This window comes from Neopsephotus bourkii, unplaced genomic scaffold (genome assembly GCF_033783945.1).
Source record: "Neopsephotus bourkii isolate Nb327-2 ecotype Australia unplaced genomic scaffold, CSIRO-AGI_Nbou_v1 NB_1844, whole genome shotgun sequence".
NCBI classification, from domain to species: Eukaryota; Metazoa; Chordata; class Aves; order Psittaciformes; family Psittacidae; genus Neopsephotus; species Neopsephotus bourkii.
In genome coordinates this window covers 64,822-87,233 of record NW_026902317.1, presented here as the reverse complement: position 1 = coordinate 87,233, position 22,412 = coordinate 64,822, and the positions used below count along the sequence as shown (strand labels likewise).

The 22,412-nt window shown below is 43.4% G+C and overlaps 1 protein-coding gene across 1 annotated transcript in view; it reads right to left on the bottom strand.

Annotated features, from left to right (window-relative positions):
* LOC133207236 (ras GTPase-activating protein 1-like) overlaps positions 1-22,412 on the bottom strand; it is an 88,019-nt gene that overhangs the window by 16,550 nt on the left and 49,057 nt on the right. The window contains exons 5-8 of the mRNA XM_061343961.1: positions 7,904-8,021; positions 6,927-6,958; positions 5,144-5,196; positions 4,276-4,426 (exon numbers count right to left, since the gene is read on the bottom strand). Coding sequence (XP_061199945.1) covers positions 4,276-4,426; positions 5,144-5,196; positions 6,927-6,958; positions 7,904-8,021 — 354 coding nt within the window. The remainder of the gene's footprint in view (positions 1-4,275; positions 4,427-5,143; positions 5,197-6,926; positions 6,959-7,903; positions 8,022-22,412) is intronic.

Below are 22,412 nucleotides of genomic sequence, written 5' to 3'. Positions count from 1 at the left end.
TGGGCAATAGTGTCCATTGTTAAGTCCACCCCTCGATCACGGGCCCATCTATATGTTGCATCTCTGCCCTGATGGCCTGAAGTGTCATGGGCCCACCGGGCCAAAAATAATTCACTTTTATGTTGCCAATCTAAGTCCATCTGAGCCACTTCAATCTTAGCAGCTTTATCCACTTGTTGGTTGTTCTGGTGTTCCTCAGTGGCCCGACTCTTGGGTACATGGGCATCTACATGACGTACCTTCACCACCAGCTTCTGCACCTGGGCAGCAATATCTTTCCACAGTGTAGCAGCCCAGATAGGTTTACCTCTACGTTGCCAGTTGCTCTGCTTCCATTGCTGCAACCACCCCCACAGGGCATTTGTCACCATCCATGAGTCAGTACAGAGATTAAGTACTGGCCACTTTTCTTGTTCAGCAATGTCCAGGGCCAGCTGGATGGCTTTCACCTCAGCAAACTGACTCGATTCACCCTCTCCTTCAGCAGTTTCTGCAACTTGTCGTCGAGGATTCTATACAGCTGCCTTCCATCTCCGATGTTTACCCACAATACGGCAGGACCCATCAGTAAACAAGGCATACTGCTTTTCACTTTCTGACAGCTGATTATATGGTGGGGCCTCTTCAGCACGGATCTCCTCCTCTGGTGACATTCCGAAATCTTTGCCCTCTGGCCAGTCCATGATGACTTCTAGAATGCCTGGAGGACTGGGATTTCCTATTCGAGCTCGTTGTGTAATTAGTGCAGCCCATTTACTCCATGCAGCATCAGTTGCATGATGCGTAGAGGAGACCCTGCCTTTGAACATCCAGCCCAGCACAGGCAAACGGGGTGCCAGGAGGAGCTGTGCTTCGGTGCCAATCACTTCCGAAGCAGCTCGAACCCCTTCATAGGCTGCCAGTATCTCTTTTTCAGTTGGGGTAGAGCTTGTCTCGGATCCTTTGTATCCCCGACTCCAAAAGCCAAGGGGTCGACCTCGAGTCTCCCCTGGAGCTTCCTGCCAGAGGCTCCAGGTAGGGCCATTCTCCCCAGCTGCGGTGTACAATACATTTTTTACATCTGGCCCAGTCCGAACTGGTCCAAGGGCCACTGCATGAACTATCTCGCGTTTAATTTGCTCAAAGGCTTGTTGTTACACAGGTCCCCATTTAAAATCATTCTTCTTATGGGTCACATAATAGAGAGGGCTTACAATCAAACTGTAATTTGGGATGTGCAGTCTCCAGAATCCCACTGCACCCAAGAAAGCTTGTGTTTCTTTCTTATTAGTTGGTGGAGACATTGCTGTTACCTTGTTGATTACATCTGTGGGGATCTGTCTACGTCCATCTTGCCATTTTATTCCCAGAAATTGAATCTCCTGTGCAGGTCCCTTGACCTTACTTCGTTTTATGGCAAAACCGGCTTTCAGCAGGATTTGGATTATTTTCCTCCCTTTCTCAAAGACTGCTTCTGCTGTATCGCCCCACACAATAATGTCATCAATGTATTGCAGGTGTTCTGGGGCTTGCCCCTGTTCCAGTGCAGTCTGGATCAGTCCATGGCAAATGGTAGGGCTATGTTTCCAGCCCTGGGGCAGTCGGTTCCAAGTGAACTGGACACCCCTCCAAGTAAAAGCAAACTGTGGCCTGCACTCTGTTGCCAAAGGAATTGAGAAAAATGCATTGGCAATATCAATCGTGGCATACCACTTGGCTGCCTTTGACTCCAGTTCATACTGAAGTTCTAGCATGTCTGGTACGGCAGCACTCAAGGGTGGTGTGACTTCATTCAGGCCACGATAGTCTATTGTTAGTCTCCACTCTCCGTTAGACTTTTGCACTGGCCATATGGGGCTATTAAAGGGCGAGCGGGTCCTGCTGATCACTCCCTGACTCTCCAGTCTACGGATCAGCTGATGGATCGGAATCAGGGAGTCTCGGTTGCTGCGATATTGCCGCCAGTGCACTGTTGTGCGCCAAAAAGAACTGTCGTGGTTTAAACCCAGCCAGACAGCTTGTGCACTCACTCCCAGTGAGTGGTGCTGGGCTGGAAGCAATCGAGGCCCACGTCCGCCCCCCCCTCCCCAGGGGCTCCCCCCCTTCCCCGCTCCCAGAGGGATGGGGAGGAGAATCGAAAGAATGCAACTCCCACGGGCTGAGATAAGAACAGTCTAGCAACCAATGTACAATACAAATCACCACCGCTACCACCACTAACAACAATGATAAGAGATAATAGCAAGGGAAAAGAGTACAATACCACCCGCCGAACAACGAGTCTGACCCGGCAGACCCCCTGTCCTTCCGGGTAACTCCCAGTTCCCCCCTGGGCATGACGTGCTGTGGTATGGAATACCTCTTTGGTCAGTTTGGGTCAGGTGTCCTGTCTCTGCTTCCTCCCGGCTTCCCCTCCTCCCTGGCAGAGCATGAGGCTCACAAAGTCCTTGGCCAAACCAAAACATCATTTTTATCAGCTTTGTTCCCAGCCCGAAAATCAAAACACAGCATTTCAACAGCTACCAAGAAAGAGAAAAAATGACTGCTAGTGCTAAACCCAGGACAAATCTTCATATATTTAAAGACTCCCATCTTCCAGTGTCCATAACAAATAGACCAGTACAAGAATTAAAAAGCCCATAGAACATAGTTCCTTTTTTCCTGTTTCTTATTTCTTGCCTTCTGCAGTAGATCTTATGGTAAATATTTTGTGGCAGTTACCACGTTCATTTTGCATAATTATATTGTATTATATACTGTTTGAACTTCCAAGAAGTTTATCAACTTTCAATAAATGCTAACTTGGCCAGAATTTTTGCCTAAGAGTATATTATCAATTCCCTGAAACGTTCAACTAAAACTAGATGTCTTTCAAAGCCAAGAAGCTCTCTTTCATTGAGCAGGATCTTTGGAAACAAATACCAAAATATTAAAAAAAAAAACCCAAACCTCTAAAAGTGTATTATCCTAACTTAGTGGTGTTTAATCTTTTAATTTTGTTTTCCATGTAATGCCAAGGAAAGACTCTCCTCTAGGTAAATGTATTCTATATATACACACAAATGAATACAGCGGAAAGAAATTAATTTCCTGAAGTAATAACTTATTGCAGTAAGCTTCTAGAGCGATACTATCTGATGTTGCAAAGCCATTTGAGACTAATAAAACTTATGCTAATTTGCTCAGTAGTTTGACATCACCTAGGGTGTGAGCTTTTAGCCTATCATCTTCCTATTAGCCATGTAACTAGATAATGGTCAAAAAAGGATTTACCTTCATCAAAGGCTGACACTGCAACTAGCTTGATTTTCAGTAAGGATGTCTGGAGGCCAGACTGATTAATGTAGAAAGTACTCAAGCAGCCTGTGTGTGGGATATACGTAAGTTAATAAGGTTCCAATTGCTTAGTCTCAAACCATTGGTCATTTGAAATCATATGAAGTCCACTGAACTTCTTAGGAGACACCTTGACCTTTTCACAGACACCAGCTGCTGGATCTCTACTCACTCAGAAGCCAAGCTAGAAGTGAGAGATTGTCTACTGGCATGATGCCCTGGATTTAGATGAACAAATCTGGAAAATTTCTGATTATGTGACAGGCAATGGCCTCAATTAAAAAAGAAAAGTGAGTTTTCACTACTGAGAAGTCTTGATAAGTCTTGATAAGCTTATTCATAGAGCTTTCACTGATTCAAGGATGGAACTGTATTCATAGCTTCTCCCATGAAAGTGGAAACTTATATCTTAATATTTCTTTTTGTACATATTACCATACTTTTATACCTGTGGCAGAACAAACACATCCCAAATTTCATCACTCTAAATGAAGTGACCTGCACTTCTGATCAAAGCATCATTCACGTTTTAATGATGCTTTTCAACAATGAAGGCAATTTTCCCTTTCCTGTCAATACCCATTTCTATTATTTATACTTTAAAATCCCTACTGAATGCCTCCAATAAAATTAACATTTTAATATACACAAAACTCCCTATTATAAATAGTAGCTTCCAAGAGAATGAGAAATTCTCCGAATTACATATCATAATCCAATTTATAGGGTGAAGAAAATCGTTTACAGAAGAAAAAAAAAACTTCAAAAGAAAAGTTACACAAGCTTTTGAAGGCTTTTAGAAGGTGCTTAGTTACAACTAACTACTGGGCAAGTTAGTTAAAAATCTTAGCATAATCTTAAGAAACACTAAAATCTTATGATCATATTAGTAAGTTATCAGCAATATATTATACAAATTCTTTACAGAAGTATAAAATGCACACAACTATTAAAACTTACCTATTATAATATCTGCCTCCTATCATAAACTGATTGCTTGATGTTGGACATATTTTAAAACGCTGAATATTTTCACAGGTCCGAAAATAAAGTGAATAATCACCAGGTGTATTATCTGAAGGCCTCACAAGAAAACTGCACACCTGACCAACTGAAAAGATATCATAATACAGTGTTATTCACTGTTACTTCTGTCATTTATGAGCTCTTATCAAAGCTCTTTCTGTACAAATTAACAAGAATTGCACACTTAAAGGAAAGTCTGATTTAAATTTCAACAGTGATCTCCGTTCTTCACCCAAATAGGATGAAGTAGTACTAAACCGCCAGTTAATGCAAAATCATTTGGCTGTAGCTGACAACCTATCCCTACTTTTGCCACCTCTTTACAAGAGCATATGGGGGGGATGTGTGTGTAAGTCTGACAGTATTTAAAAAAAAATTCAAAACACTTTTGTTCTTATATTTAAGGCATGCTAGTTAAAAGTATGAGTCAGAAATCTTGATGTTTTCATTTGAAAAATTCTTTCCTTCATGAGGAGCCTAAAAAGTTTATAACATATTCTCCTATAAGTACATAACAGTATTTTCTCCTCAGCATTTTGATGAAGCCCAAGATCTTTTTAATTTATATTACAAAAATAAAAATATTTAACTATTCCAATTAGAATTATGAAACTAACTGTACTTGAGAACATAAAAAAATACTCAGTGTTCAGCCATGAGGATTTTTTCCAATGTAGTAGTAACTACAGGTCTGATGTTCACATGTTTATACAGAAAAAATAGGGTTTGCTGCAGTCTGTTACAAACATCATTGATTTGTTTCATTCTACTATCACTGTATTTCCATGTGAAATACAAGTACCTGTCATCAGCAAATAGTATGCCTCTTGTTTGGAGATCTTCCCATGGAACCATCTTAAAGGGGAAAAATTAGAAAGCAAGACATTTCATTTTTTACTTGTTGTGACATCTAAGATTCTGACACTTATGAACTAATATCTGGCACCTATGAATTAATATCTGGCACCTATGAATTAATCTTTATAAAAAAATATGGCACATATAGATTATACAAGCAACTTTTATGTTACTCAGCAATTCTGTTTTTCTGCCAACAGAATAAAAAAATATCTACAGCTATATAAACTACCTTATTTCAATACAAGCATCCAACACATAGTAGATGTTCAAATCCAAGTGTGTTTAGAGATGAAAAGGCACTGTTTAAATGCTAGATAATTTGACAGGCATATTTGAAGTCAGACTCAGATAGCAATTTATTTGAAGTGTGAAATGCAAAGCCCAACAAGATTTATGGAAACTAAATACTGTATGAAATAAATAAAATTTAATTTTGCTAGAAGCTAAGGAAATAAAACCTAGCTTTGTTAGGCTACTGAATACGAATTGCTTTAATCTCACACCTTGCATCTTCCACAGAGTCCTGCATCAGAGCATCCTAAAAAAATACATCAATCTGTCCAGTATCTTAAGAGTTCATCCTGTCCTTTACAGGAAAGATGGAAACACAGCCTTTGATTGCAGAGTGTGCACACAGACATTTAAGTGTGTAAAATAAAGCCTCATCTATGCATCAAAAAAGAGATCTAGTTCTAACTTGCTTTCTATATTACCTTTACAGGACAGTCTCTGGCTATTTGAATAGTCACAGAAATCCCTGACTCCCCTGGAATCCTCTGAGCAGCATGAGTAACTGGACTGAGTGTCAAAGCTCTAAGAATCTGCTATAAACTACTTCATTTAAAAGAAAAATAAAAATCCTGTATTTGAAGGCACCCCTACTACTGTTATGCTGCTATGCCAAAAAAAAAACAAAAAACAAAACCAAAAAACAACCCAAAACCCCACAAACAAAGAAAAAAGGCAAAAAAAACCCAAACAAACCCAACCCACAAACAAACAAAAAACCAAACCACCACACTAACACGAAAAATGCCTTCTCCAATCATCAGTCATTTGGAAACTGACAACTGGGCAATAAATACAGGAAGTAGCAACTGAGATTATAGCAAGCAAATGGAGGACAGATGAAGTTATCCAGCTACTAGAAATTTTCTGTAACTTTCATTTGCTACTCAACTACTGAAAACAGTATAACAATCAATAGTTTTGTGTAATATCAATTCATTGTTCATTGTAGATTGTATTAGGCTTCAGTTTGGGCTTTTTAATATTTAAGAAGTTGGAATTCACTGCAAACAGATTCTTCTACAGTCTCCTGGTTTTTGCTTTAAGCGTTAGCACATAAGGCTAATATAGAGAAAGTGTTACTATTACGCTATAATTCCTCTAATGGATTTAGAGTTGAGCGGACCTGTAAGGCAAATCGTATATGTATAAAACCCCCACAAATCAGAAAACACCACACCCTCCATTGTACTTATTCTAGGTAAAGTGATCACAGACTCATCCAAGATTTTATCACTGCAAAATCCATTAACGTTAGGTATAACTAATACAAGAATTCATGTCAATTACCTATGCATCTTCAACAGCTGGTATAGAAGAAAAGTCTTAAGATAAAAAAACAAGTACACACAGCTTTGGTTCACCTTCCCAATCTCATTGCTAAAGTTTACAGTTGTTTCATGATTTGCTTTTAATAACAAAACAAAAATCCTTACAGTTTGCCTTCATGTGGATCTTCTTCTCTTACCTAATAGGAGAATTAACATATTAAGGATATGACAACAGTATGCTTGAGTTTAGAAGAGTTAACTTCATAAATTAAGACCTTCTGTAGAAATAAACAGCATTAATAAGTCCAAGACATTTTTTAACTAGGTGGCTTATTGCACATTTCACATAAAGAAGTTTTCAACTTCATTCATTAAGTGGAAATTCAGCCATAACACTTTATTTCAAAAGATTGTTTCTGTCACTCTTTAAGTCCTTCTTTATATGTGGTAACTTCAACTTTACCGAACTTCAATCGTTGATATAGAAATCAATAATATATATATCTATGCTGCAAAACAAACATCATCAAGACTCCAAAGCAATGGTGAACTTCTTTACAAAAAGAATGTGGGAGGATGGGGTGGGTGTTTCTGTCCATTAAACCATCTCTTTCCTGCAGTGATTCAATTACCTTTAGGTCACCTGGTTAGCTTCCTGACTTAGGATAAGCACTTCTAGGTATAATTAAGTCATCAGTAGACTTTTTAACCCACACTTGGGCCTTAAAAAAATAAAATAAAAAAATCAAACCAACAGACATTCCACGGTGCAAAATTTCAGTCTATGCATTTATGAATAATTCATAGCAAGAATACAATTGACTGACTAGCAAGTTCTTTATCAAAACTGCCTTAAGGAGCTGCCTAATAAGTTCACAGTATCGTTCATTGGCACATGAACTTGCTTGGATAATGTGAATAAGTACTTTGTTTGGATACTGAATTAGACTTAGAAGTTTGTTAAACTATTTAAAAAGTGACAGATTCAATTACTGCAGGAAAGTTTAGAAAAGTACATAAAATCAGGCAGTTAAATGCCACTAGTTTGGGTTTATTTCAACGTCATCTTATACACACACAAAATAAAATAAATAAAACCAAAAAATCTCAGTTCTGCAACAAAACAATATAAAATTTCTTACCACTTCTTCTATCAGATCTTCTACAATAAGACCTTGCTCATCTGTCCGTAGATTTGTAACCCACATCCAGCCATCTTCCAATTCATTATGGACAATAAACATATCTCCTTTAAGGAAACTGAAGAGTGTTTCAATAAGATTTATGTTAGAAGTACAATCACAATACAAAGTTTAATGAACACAATGCATTCTTGAGCATAATTTCAGCAAAATATTTGAGGAAATCTGAAGATAAAAGATACATTTATTGGTATCCCAAGCACACCACATGCATTTTTCACACAGTTTAAGTAGATATGATAGAGGAACATTTATCCTTCTTCAATTTACATTTAGAATCTAATAGATACTTTAAAGTGTGCTATGGGCACATAAAACAAAAAACTACAGTAACATTAAAAGATAGTAACATTCTTCTGAGAAATCAAGAGGGATCAAATACTAAACACAAGTAAAAACAATCAGAGATTCTCTTAATAGCCTAAGAAAATGATACTTTAATCAAAACCTATATTTGTATAATAAAGCCTGTGGATATCTACTATGTAGGTCTTTGCATATGCAGATAAGTGCTAAAAAGAAGATACAGAACAGTTCATTGAAAAGACATGCAGTTAGCTACAATAAGAGCATAAATACAAAGCATTAAAACACCCAAGGTAGTTTCATTACTGAAAGGTTAGAAAAGCCTGTCCTTAAGCATAATCCCACTCAGGTGTACTGGTTTTGGTCAGTATAGAGTTAAATTTCTTCATAGTAGCTCCTATGGTGCTATGTTTTCAAACTGGGCTAAAAATAATATTGAGAACACACTGATGTTTTATTTATTGCTGAACAGTGCTGACACAGCATCAAGGCCTTTTCTGGTCTTCACACTGCCCTGCCAGCAAGTAGTTCAGAGGTGTACAAGAAGTTGGGAGGGGAAACAGCTGGGACAGCTGACCCCAACTGACCAAAGGGATATTTCAGACCATACAAAACTGTGCTCAGCAATAAACTGGGGGTAGAAGTTGCCAGGTGGTGACAGTGTTCAGAGACTGGCTGGGCATCAGACAGTTGGTGCTGAGCAATTGATTTCATTTGAATCATTTGCCTTTCTTGGGTTTTCTTTTTCTCTCTCTTTGTTGGCTGGTGCTTGGGTTTTTTCCCTTACAATTAAAAAAAATATTCTTTCTAAATATTAAACTTTCTTTATCTCAAGCCAAGAGTTTCTTTCTCATTTTTACTTTTCCAATTCTTCCCCCATTCCACCGAGGGAATTCGATGGCAAAGTTTATTACTTATTAAATGGATGGTAAAATTGAGCAAAAGATCATAAAACCATAAAATAGTAAGGGTTGGAAAGGACCTTAAGATCATCTAGTTCCAACCCCCCTGCCATGGGACACCTCACACTAAACCATGTCACCCAAGGCTCTGTCCAACCTGGCCTTGAACACCGCCAGGGATGGAGCATTCACAACTTCCTTGGGAAACCCATTCCAGTGCCTTACCACCCTCACAGTAAAGAACTTCTTCCTTATATCTCACCTAAAACTCCCCTGTTTAAGTTTGAACCCGTTACCCCTTGTCCTATCACTACAAGAAGAGTTGTCCTAGGTCCAGCAGTAGCAGTCATTTTTTCTCCTTCTTGGTAGCTGGTGCAGCACTATGTTTTTGACTTTCGGCCTGGGAATAGAGCTGATAACACCAATGTTTTTAGTTGTTGCTAAGTCATGTTTACTCTGACCAAGGACTTTGTGAGCCTCATGCTCTGCCAGGGAGGAGGGGAAGCCAGGAGGAAACAGACAGGACACCTGACCCAAACTGACCAAAGAAGTATTCCATACCACAGCACGTCATGCCCAGGATGTAACTGAGAGTTACCTGGAAGGGCTAGGACTGCAGGGTTGGATGAGGTATCAGTCAGTGCTCGGTCGGGTGGGGTGGGGCAAGTTATCGGTCGGCTGGTGCTGAGGTGTTGTATTCTCTTCCCTTGTTATTTCCTTTGTCATTATTATTATTGGTGGTAGCAGTAGTGATTTGTGTTATAACTTAGTTACTAAACTGTTCTTATCTCAACCCGTGGGAGCTGCATTCTTTTGATTCTCCTTCCCATTCCTCCGGGAGCAGAAGGAGGGCAAAAAGGGGGGGAGTGAGAGAACGACTGCGTGATTTATGGATGACTGTTTAAACCACAACAAGAGTCCTTCTCCAGCATCCTTCTAGGCCCCCTTCAGATATTGGAAGCCTGCTATGAGGTCTCCACACAGCCTTCTCTTCTCCAGGCTGAACAGCCCCAACTTTCTCAGCCTATCTTCATACGGGTGGTGCTCCAGCCCCCTTAGACCAAAGGCACGAAGGATAAGGGCATCCCTCCCATTGAGTCACAAGGTTCAGACTAGATCCCCTTGCTTTCTAAACTCCTGATGCGGCTGGATCTAGACATAGTCTCAGGCTAGAACAATGGTATTCATCTAAAAGGCTACAAGTGTCATTTAGCATCAGCTTGCAGTTTTAAGGTGAATTGCAAGATTTCTAACACTTGATTATTAAAGCTAATATACACACACTTGCAATCATATAATCATAGAATGGTTTGGGATGGAAAGAACCTTATGATGATCGAGTTCCAATGCCCGACCATGTCACCCAAGGCCCTGCCCAATCTCACTGCCGGGGATGGAGCATTTACCACTTATTTGGGCAACTTGTTCCAGTGCCTCACAACCCTCACAGTAAAGAACTTCTTGCTTATACATAAACTGAATTTCCTGTTCAAGTTTTAACCCATGGTCCCCTGTCCTATCACTACAGTCCTGATGAAGAGTCCCTCTCTGGCATCCTTGTAGGCTCCCTTCTCCAGGATAAACAGCACCAATTTTCTCATGCTGTCTTTGTATGGGAAGTGCTCTAGGCCCCTTCTCATCCTCATGGCACTCCTTCGGACTTGATCCAAAAGCTCCATGTCCTTCTTACACTGGGGACACCAGAACTGCATACAGTACTCGAAGTGGGTTCTCATGAGAGCAGAGTAGAGCAGCAGGATCACCTCCTTCGACCTCCTAGTCACACTTCTCTTGTTGCAGCCCAGTATACAGTTGGCTTTCTGGGCTGTGAGCGCACACTGCTGGCTCATGTTAAGTTTTTCACCAACCAGCACTCCCAAGTCCTTCTCTGCAGGGCTACTCTGAATCACTTCTCTGTCCAACCTGTAGCTGTGCCTGGGGTTGTCCTGACCCAGGTATAGGACCTTGCACTTTGCATTGTTGAACTTCCTCAGCCCACGTCTCAAGCGTGTCAAGGTCCCTCTAGATGGCAACTCTTCCCTCCAGTGTCCCAACTGAGCCACACAGTTTAGTGTCATTGGCAAATGTGCTGAGGGAGCACTCAATACCACTATATCACCAACAAAGATGTTGGACAGGATCAGTCCCAACACCAACCCCTGAGGGACACCACTCTTAACCAGCCTCTACATGGACACTGAGCAGTGTACTGCAACAATCTGCACATGGCCATACGGCCAAATCTTTATTCACCTGGTGGTCCACCCATTAAATTTATGTCTCTCCAGTTCAGACAAGGATGTGCAGGGCATTGTCAAATGCCTTGCATACAGGTATATGATGTCAAGTGCTATGCCCCTATTCATCAGTTCTGTAGCCCCATCATAGAAGGCCACCAAATTAGGCAAGATTTCCATTTAGTGAAGCCATGTTGGCTGTTACCAACCACCTCGTTGTTTTTCATGTGCCTTAGCATGCATTCCAGGAGAATCTGCTCCATGATCCTGCCAGGCAAAGAGTTGATACTGGTCAGTAGTTTCCTGGGTCTTCCATTTTCCTCCTCTTGAAAATGGGGGTTTGTGAGAGACTGATCTGAAATCAGACTCCACTGTCCATTGTCTCAAAGATTGGTATGAGAAGCTGAGATGGGACTACACTGTTCACTGCCTGAGGGACGAGTGGGAAAGAGCTAATATAAGACTCTTCCAACCATTTCCTGGAAGACTGGTGTGAGGAATTGGAATGGAACTCCACCACTGTCTCAGAGATGGGTGGGAGGAGTTGAGATAAGACTCTTTCATCCATTGCCTGGGAGAAGGGAGTGAGGAGCTGAATTGGGACTCCACTATCCATTGCCTGAGGGATGAATGGGAAAGAGCTAAGACTCATCTGTCCACTACCTGGAGGACTGGTGTGAGGAATTGCTGTCCATTATCCCAAGAATTGCTGCAGACAGGCAGTTGAAAAGCTCCTGCCATTAAAACTGGTCTAGAAGGAAGAGATGACATGAAGAACATAGGTACTCCCCCCAACTCATTATAAAAGGGGGAGTAAGACATCCCCAAAATGGGTACCTTCAAGGGGAAGACTCCAGAAAAATGCCTCCACGAGGACACCCACCTCCAACAGACTCTTGGGGGACACTCTGCTCTGGTACCGACTATGAACCCTGAAGAACTACCACCACCAACAACAATGACAGTGGATCCCTGGGACACCCCTTGATCCATGGTGATGACACTCTCTCTCTTTCTCTGCACCCCGAATCCTTGCTTCATTTTCTACCTTTTTTCCAATCTGTCCTATTGCTATACCCTTTATTACAATATTTTCCCTTTTTTATAATAACTGTCTTTTTGTAATTTGTAATAAACTTACTAATCGATTACGGTACTTGACCTCATTTGTGTCTTAATTTCACTCCTGGGATCACGAATTGAAACAGGGTCCGGCACCGGGGTTTTCTCCGATCAGACCCTGACAGGGTTATATTTCCCTTTTCCCAGTCATCAGAAATTTCACTTGACTGCCGTGATTTTTCAAATATGATGGACAGTGGCTTAGCAACTTCATCCACCAGTTCCCTCAGGACCCGTGGATAAATTTCATCACATCCCATGGACTTGTGCACATTCAAGTTCCTAAGATGATCTCGAACCTGATCCTCTCCAACAGTGGGCCTAAGGTCTTCATTCTCACAGTCCCTGAATCTGCCTTCCAAGACGTGAGTGGCATGGTCAGAGCACCTGTCGATGAAAGCTGAGGCAAGGAAGTCATTGAGAACCTCAGCCTTCTCCAAATCAAGGGTAGACAGCTCTCCTGAATGCTTCTGGAGAGGACCCACATTATCCCTAGTCTGACTTTTGTTTCTGATGTACCTATAGAAGCCCTTCCTATTACCCTTGACATCCCTAGCCAGAATCAATTCTGTCTGGGCCTTAGCTTTCCTGACTGTCCTGGGTTCAGCCATGCCATCCCTCCAACAGATATCAGGGTGGTTGAAGCCCCCCACATGGGCAAGGGCTTGAAAGCATGAGGCTCCCAAGTCATCAAATACCTAAAGCAACACACACACAGAGACATATATACATCAATATATGGTCAATTGCTGAGGTGAGTAGCTCGAGAGAGGACGCCTTGAACACCAGAGTGGGGGAAGATCAGCGTCTAGGAGCCTCAACTCAGAGCGACAAGAGCCACCGAGGGAGCCTCAAGTCCTCCAGGACCTGCCCAGAAGCCGGAAGCTCAGCTCACAGGGGGCGGAGACAGGAGGAATGGCACTAGCCCTGACTGGTTAAAAACCTGCCCCAGGGAGTGTGAGCGACCAGGAGCCTGTCGAGGGAGTCTGCGCGGCAGTTCGCGCAGACAGGCGAGCAGGATGGTGAGCACGCGCCATATGACCAGGGCCCGGTCTGGGAACTCTGCTCTGGCTGCCCCGGCGGTGGCCACCGTAGGCACCCAGACAGAGCCGATGAGAGGGGAGGCTGTAGTGCAGACTTGGGGGTGTAGAGTGCCTGCACTGGTCTGGTGAAGGAAAGATGCAGAATGGGCAGGGCTGCACTCGGTGCTCCCTGGTGGTGGTCCTCCTGCAGCAGGTGGCTGAGCTGCAGGATGCTATTATTAGGCTACAAGATGTCAGGGTAGCTGAGAGGAAGCAGGAATGCTTGATCCCGGCCCAAACTGTGCAGGGTCCTCAAGCTTCCCCTCTAGCTCATGGAGGAAAGAAGGAGGCTGTTAACACGCGAAGCTGGGAATTGGTGACAAAAAAAAAAAACCAACAAAAAAAGGAGGAAAAGGACAATTAAAACCAAGGGACTTCCTCCTAAATCTGTTGTCCCCACCCAGAACCGCTTTGCTGTCTTGCAGGGGGCTCATGAGGAAATGCACTCAAGCCAGAAACAGCTGGCTGATGAAAAAGCGTCGGGTCATAGTAGTAGGGGATTCTACTTTGAAAGGGACAGAAGCACTCATCTGTCGGCCTGACCCGGTCTCAAGGCAGGTGTGTTGCCTGCCAGGGGGACGGATCAGGGATGTGTCACAGAGGCTGCCTGCTCTAGTAAGCCCCACGGACTATTACCCACTTCTGGTGATACATGTGGGTGCTAGGGATATAGATAGTAGTAGCCTGGAGTAACATAAAGAAGGACTACAGAGCCCTGGGAGAGGTGGTTAAGGGCTCTGGAGCTCAGATAGTCTTTTCATTTATTCTCCAGGATACAGTGGAGGACCTAAAAAAAGCTAGGAGGATTAGCCAGGTTAATAAATGGTTAAAAGGGTGGTGTCATAGTCAGGGGTTTAGGTGTCTTGAACATGGGACCCAAGTTTGTAGGCCAGATCTAGCGGGGGCTGGTGGAGCTGGTCTGATAAAGAAGGAAAAGAGCAGTTTTGGTAGGAGGCTTGCCAGACTGGTCAAGAAAGCTTTAAACTAGATGTGTTGGGGGAGGGGGGTATCATTCCATCCCAGCACACCCAGTCAGTTGCCAGCACCTATAATAAATGCTCGGAGCAATGTAGCAATATTCCAGCTGATCCAGCCAATGAGCTGGCTTCATTTGGAGCTCGGCTCAGATGCCTCTATACAAATGCCTGTTGTATGGGTAACAAACAAGAGGAATTAGATATGTGTGCACGTCTACAGGGGTATGATATAATAGGCATTGCAGAAACATGGTGGGATGGCTCCTATGACTGGAGTGTTGGAATGGAAGGTTACAGACTCTTTAGAAAAGACAGGCCTGGCAAGCACGGATGGGGGTTGCCCTTTATGTTAGGGATAGGCTGGAGAGTATCGAACTCTGTCTGGGGACAGGTGAGCAGTTAATAGAGAGTTTGTGGGTCAGGGTTAAAGGGAAAACAGCGATGGGAGACATTACTGTGGGGATCTGCTACAGACCGCCTGATCAAGGAGTGTGGAGACAGTGTTCTCTGGAGACAGAGAATGGATAATTGGTACATAAACTGAATAATCCTGAAAGATACAGCAAGGACGTGAGAGGCCCGATGAAGCCTAAACATGCAAGATAAGAAGAAGCTGGAATTAACGGAGTTAAAGAGAACTGTGGACTGTTGGCAAGCTTTTGAGGTCAAGTTCTCACACCTGTGCTTAATCAATTATGTGTTAGTCGCTAAAGGTCTTCAAGACATGTATCCAATCACAATATGCCAAATCACTGTAAGTGCCTGTAAGAAATGGTATATAAGGCGTTAAAGCTTGGTAATAAATTGGCATTCACTGATCACATTGATCCTTCCTGCGCTGTCAGGGACTCCCACGCTGACAAATGGTGCCCGAACAGGGACCCTCAGATCGGTAACTTGTGGCATGCAAGTTTGAAGGTCTGATCAAAGAGGGGGCGGAGAGCTGGCCGAAATACAGCGCTGCCCTGGTGCTGTGAAGTCAGACGTCTGCAAACTGTGGGATCTCGCCCTGATCAGGTGAGCGGCCTGGGAGGAGAAGGGGCACTTGCTATCCAAAGAGGAACAGGCAGTGATGGAGCTCCTCCCTCCAACATATTCTCTCTAAGAGAGGACTGCAACATGATAGTGCTACCTTACAGAGGCTGTTAAAGTGGGCCCCACAGCGCAAGCTACCTTGGAGGCTTCTGAATGGGAACGTATAGGTCAGGCGTTGTGGGATGAGATTAGTGAAGGGACAAAGGAAGCCCTGAAGTATTCTACGTTATGGAGATCAATAACTGAGACTTTAAAGGAAACGAAATCAGAATGGGCAGCAGTGGCATCTGTTTTCCTGGCTGCTGCTCCTTCGCAAAGTCAGTCAGAGGTAGACTGCTACACCTATGGTATTTGCCCCCACCTTGCGCCTGGCATGACATCACAGAAGCCTCCTCGGCATAAGGGGGAAGATAAAGTGAAACGGCGCTTGCGCCTAAAAGTACAGGCAGAGAGTGCAAACACACACCGCCAACCCAGAGGAAGGAGACCCCAAATCGGAATTGGAACCAGACCCAGAGTCTCCGGCAGAACCGGACTTGTACCCTCCCCTCCCTGACCCCGACTCAGACTCAGACGGTTCAGACAGTTTGGCTCATCTGCAGAAGCAAACCGGCCTCAGTGATGGTCAACTGCAACAGTTGCTGAAGAAATTAGAAGCATTGGGGACAAAAGAAACCTCCGTCCTGCAATCCAGTAGTAAAAAAAAAAACCAACCAAACAAAAAACAAACAAAACTTCCAAGGGGGACTGGAAAGGGGGTGTTGGGCACAGGGTACGGGATTGTGGTAATAACCCTGCTAAACGTTGTCATGGGATGACCAAAGATGCAATTGTTATGGGGGAATTTTTAGCTATGGTTCTCTCGGCATTCCCGGTGTTTAACACTCCACAGGGGGGAAGGAGTCATTGCATTTAAAGGTAGTAGAGGAGGCGCGTCAACCGGTAACATCCTACGGGTTAAAATCATCATATACTCAGGCAATTATCACACGTAGTTTTTCTGCATATACCTTAGCACCATATGATATCTGTATGATAGCTCAATCGTTGCTTACTCCCCACCTTCAGATGTGATTTAAAGTGGGCACAGCAGAGGAAAAGGCTGGATACAGGGCTACTGCCTTTGCCGCTGCTGTTAAACCCCTTCTACAATAAGGTTATGGCAATCATGGGGGTACTAAAGGTATGAGATGTTATAATTGTGGATGGACGGGACATTTTAAAAAGAAACAGTGTACTGTAAAGAAAATTAGTTCAGCAACCCCCCCCCCCCCGGTGTAGTGTTACTGGTTTTGCAGACAAATGTATTAGATGTGACAAATTTGGCCACAAGACAGTTGAATGTCGTTCAAAAAGAACCCCCCGAATCTCCAGGGAGGCGAGACCAGTGCGGGATACAGACGTATTGTATGCTTTTTTGGTGGTGAGAAGGTCTTTCGTTTGCTCTTATCAGGGGAATCGGGCAGACTGTGATGGACTGTGGACTTATGACCCCATATACAACTCATTTAATACAGTCTCTCTGTGATACTCATGTACTAGAAGTTGGTAAATATAAGTATGTCCAGGTTTCTATCGACCTTTGGAGACCTTTATAAATACTACTGGCTACTTCTTCCAGTATAGGCTAGCCACCTGTGTTGGAATTAGTGTGCATTTTAGTCAGTATAAAAGCCCAAGCCTCATGCAATGTGGAGGGAAGCAAAGCCTCTGCGGGGACGCCCACTAAGGTTGAGCCTGCGACCTCGCACTGTGATGATGCTTCTCGGAGCTGGTTTTCTTGTTAGTCTCCACAGGGTCCTTGTGTCACTTTCTGTACATGGGATTGTGTAGCGGAAGTAATGATTGTCTGGATTTTGTGCTTCAAATATTGTAGTTGTGTGGAGTGTGCTTGTGGGATCCCATATGTGTGTGTGTGTGTGTGTGTGTGTTGAGGGCAGACGGTGTTCTGTGTATTTTTTGTTGTTGGGTTCATGTAAAAGTTTCAAATAGATAGTAGTTTAACATTTTGGGCAAGAAAGGGTTAATGCAAAAGTGCAGTTGCCGGCAGGTATTTATGGTTGCTGCTGAAGCAGGAAGGCAGCTGTAGCTGCTGCCCAGCAGGCAGGCATTTGTAGCTGTGCAAAGCAGGGTGAACAGTGGCCACTCTCATCTGAAAGGCTGCAAAAGGCACATGAATTGGTTCAAGAGCAGTTAACAGAAGGACATATTAACCCATCGGTAAGCTCTTGGAATACACCCATTTTTGTTATCACTAAAAAGTCAGGGAGATTCCGACTTTTACATAATTTACGTGAAGTAAATGATCAAATGCAAGCTATGGGGGCTTTACAGCCCGGCCTTCCATTGCCAACAGTGTTACCAGCAGGATGGCCCCCACTTATAATAGATCTAAAAGACTGTTTTTTCACAATACCTTTACACCCTGCGGATACCCAGCGATTTGCATTTACTTTACCATCCCTCAGTAAAGCTGAACCAGCTAAACGATATGAATGGGTGGTCCTACCGCAAGGCATGAAAAATAGCCCTACCCTCTGTCAACTTAATGTTGCAGCGGCCTTGCAGCCGTTACAAAAATTATGGCAACAGACTATTATCTACCACTAAATGGATGATATTCTTTTTGCCTGCAAATCCGGCTTTGATGATGAGGATGTAAAAATCATAGCTAACTCCATGTCTCAGGCAGGATTGCAGATTGCCCCCGAAAAAGTTCAAAGACAGAAACCATGGCAGTATTTGGGATGGCTTATATCTGATTCTGTTGTACAGCCCCAAAAAGTAGAATTGCACCTAGAGCTGAGGACATTGACCGATGTTCAAACCCTAATGGGGGATTTGCAATGGGTCCGGCCTCTTATTGGAATTACTAACGAACAGTTAATGCCTTTACGTCCTTTGCTAAAGGGTGCACAAGCTGACAAATCAGTACTCGTTTCTGAATAACAACATCAGTGTATCCGCCAAATTAATGAATTGATGTCTACCCGATGGGCACAGCGACGGCTGGAGAGCGAACCTATTCATCTCATGGTCATCTCTCATGCACAGTCAGTGTTTGCTGTGATCTTGCAATGGCAAAAGAAAAATGGGAGAGACATCTTGGCTATTTTGGAATGGTTATTTTTGCCATTGCAAGCTCGCAAGAGCATTCAAACACGCATGGAAGTGGTTGGACAAATCATTAGAAAAGGAAGAACACGCATACTTGCCATTTCAGGAGAAGAGCCAGCTAGCATTCACATTCCTATAGCTGTGGAGGATCTAGAGTGGGTAATGCGGCATTCTGTTAGCCTGCAGATGGCCTTGCTGCGATATGAAAGTCTCGGTGGATTTACCTAACGGAAAAGAAGCCTCGTTGCTATTGTCCAATGCATGGATAACACGACCAAAGTTATCCATGAGACCCATTCAGGGAGGGCTAACTGTGTATACAGATGCAGGGAAAAAATTGGCTAGTGCAGTGGTCACATGGTGCCAGGGCAATCAATGGAAACATCACAAACTTTTTGCAAGGTCAGGAGATTCACTACAAACTTTAGAGTTAACTGCGGTTGTCTGGGCAATATTGTATTGGTTACATGTCCCACTTAATGTGGTCACTGATTCGTTATATGTGGTGGGCGTAGTACAACGAATAAAAGATGAATTTATTAGAGAAACGCAGAATGAGCATCTTATGACTCTTTTTCAACAAATTCAACAAGCCATCCGCCAGCATTCAGCAGAATATTGCATCATTCATATTTGGAGCCACAAAAGTCAAGATGGGTTAGATGAAGGTAACGCAAAAGCTGGTAAATTCGTAAGCCATGTTCGTCCTATCGTCAGCCAATTTGACGCTGCACGGATGGCACATGCTCTGTTCCATTAAAATGCACGAGGCCTACAGTGCCAGTATCGACTAACATGGACTGAAGCCACTGGAATTGTTTGAAGTTGTCCTCAGTGCAGCAATCATGGACCAGGACTTGGACTTGGGGTCAACCCTCGGGGTTTGAGGGCTTTGAAGCTGTGGCAAATGGCGGTCACTCATGTTTCTGAGTTTGGGCGTTTGCGTTATGTACATGTTACGGTAGATAGTATTCTAAGTTTGTATGGGCTACAGCACAACCTGGGGGTTAAGTGGTTGGCTATGTAGTTTGATTAAGGCATGCATATGTGGATTGATTGCTTTTGTTTTGTTTTACTATTGATACCTTGCTTATTACAATGTTTGCAACACTTACTTAGTAGATCACTTAGCAAATTTTTCCTTGTGCGACAGGAAGCATCCTGGGTTGTGCAAAAGAAAAACGGGGGAATTGTGGAACAGTGGTTAGCAGAAAGTGGGCATATGAATTATGAAGGGCTGGGCAACATAAATTCTGACTCACATGAAGGCCTGCACAACCCAGGATTGGAGTCGAGTGAGACAGCCTTGAACTCTCTCTGACTCAGCTGAGACGAGGAGGCCTGGAGTCGAAAAAATGAAAACAGAACGTTGAAGCAGGAGCTTGCTGCCCACAAGGAATGTACTGCTTATCGCAAGGCATGCACCCTGCTGTTGCAGAGATATGTGTGTAAAATTTAGCTTAGCCAATAGCAATGTATAGACAGGCGCGTGGACATGTGTATGTAGCCAATGAAAAATGTACTGCTGTCGCATGAACTATCAACAATGCTATAAATTAGGTGAGCTTGTGTAATAAATCAAACAAGAAGCGTAACGCATATTGAGATTGTCTTCTTGATTCGGGTCGCTCCTCTGACATTTGGTGCCCGAACACGGACTCGAGGTTGGACTTGGACTTCTCCAAACTGTGTCCGGCCGTTGCAGCAAAGGCACAGACGGGGGAAGCGGAGGAGCCAGCAGTGCAGGAAACGTCTACTAGCAAAAGTGGTGAAGCTCCGTTAGGAGGGACTGCTGATGTGGCCTGTGCACCCACACCTGCACGGGTAAGACCGCACTCTAAAATCCACCATGGATCGAGAGGCGACACTCACACTTTTAGAACAATTACTTGATAAGCAAGAGGCTAGTGTGAGCACGAAAAAGCTCAGAGAGCTATGTCAGTGGGCAAAGGAGAAAGGACATCTTAAGGACCCACAGCTAATGTTCAGCATTGGTGAATGGAGGGAAATTGGGGACTCTTTGTGGGACGCTACCATTGCTGGGAATAAACCCGCTAAAGAACTGGGGGACACCTGGAGGAAGGTCATGAATCAGATGCAGCAGATGGCGGCAGATAAAAAAAAAAGGGAGAAATGATTAAAAATTCATAGTTTAACCTGTCTGCTTCTCAAGAACTGACAACCTGGAGGAGGCAGTGTATTTGTGTCCTCCTGCCTACAGGTCCATGGCAACTGCCTGCAGTTTGTCAAGCCTTGCCATGAGTTGGACAGATGAATGGAGGAACCTGATGCCTCATCTACAGGAGCTGAACATGAATACCCCAAGCAGAATGAGATAGAGGAAGAGAAAAACCAGTGATTGCTAAACATCATTTAGGGGCAACTGAAAAGTAGCAGCTTGAATATGTGTGTTTGTAAAGTAGCTATTGTTAGAGGCTTTGATTCTGTGTATAAAACCACCTGTATTTACCATCCAGTTGCTAATAAGAAACTACACCTTGTATTGTATGTATTTGTCACTCATAAAAGAGATGTCAGAGTATGCAAATATGTAGTAGCTGGTAGAACATGCTAAGGCAAAAGATAGAAATATTATAATACAATGGCAGTGTTATAAAGCAGGTAATGGAACAAATTAAGAGGGTGGGAGAATTCCACTGGTAAGAAATTTCCTTGGCTAGTCCCTTGCTGGCATCAGCATCTTCAACATGCTGCTGCACCCTGTAATAGTTACTCTGCTAATGTAAATCTGTGTGTGCTTTGATATAATAACAACTTGTTATTGGATGAAGCAGGTGAAACTCTGCATTGACAACAAGGAGCAAGGACTGAGGCTGACAAAATACCTGCTACCACAATCAAGGGCAAGACTGGGCTGGCCTCTGTGTTTGCCACCAAGAAGAACCTTTAGATCCGCTGCGGGCTGCAACACAGCAGGCGTGGAGCGGTGGGGACACATGCCATGCTAGACCTTGATGTGAAGGATGGCCCCCCGTTACCAGAGAGCCATACAGCAGAAAAAGGGGGCAGGCCCAGCAGCCTGTAGTTGGCATATGTTGAAAATATGATCTAGCCCAAATCCCCTGCTCAAGCAGTGTCATCCAAAAGTGCCAAACATAAAAAAAAAAAAAAAAGGGGGAGATCTGGAGACAGTGTTCTCACAGGAGAATGGATAATTGGTACATAAACTGAATAATCCTGAAAGATACAGCAAGGCCTTGAGAGGCCCGAGGAAGCTTAAGCAAGCAAGATAAGAAGAAGCTGTAATTCACTGAGTTAATGAGAACTGTGGACTGTTGGCAAGCTTTTGAGGTCAAGTTCTCACACCTGTGCTTAACCAATTGTGTGTTAGTCGCTAAGGGTCTTCAAGACATGTATCCAATCATAATATGCCAAATCACTGTAAGTGCCTGTAAGAAATAGTATATAAGGAGTTAAAGCTTTGTAATAAATTGGCATTCGCTGATCACATTGATCGTTCCTGCGTTGTCCGAGACTCCCACGCCGACAAAGGAGAACCCGCGGATGAAGCACTCTATAGGCAGATAGGAAGAGACTCACGTTCACAGGCTCTTGTCCTCATGGGGGACTTCAACCACCCTGACATCTGTTGGAATGACACTACCGCCTGGCACAAGCAATCCAGAAGGTTCCTCAGTTGTGTGGCAGCC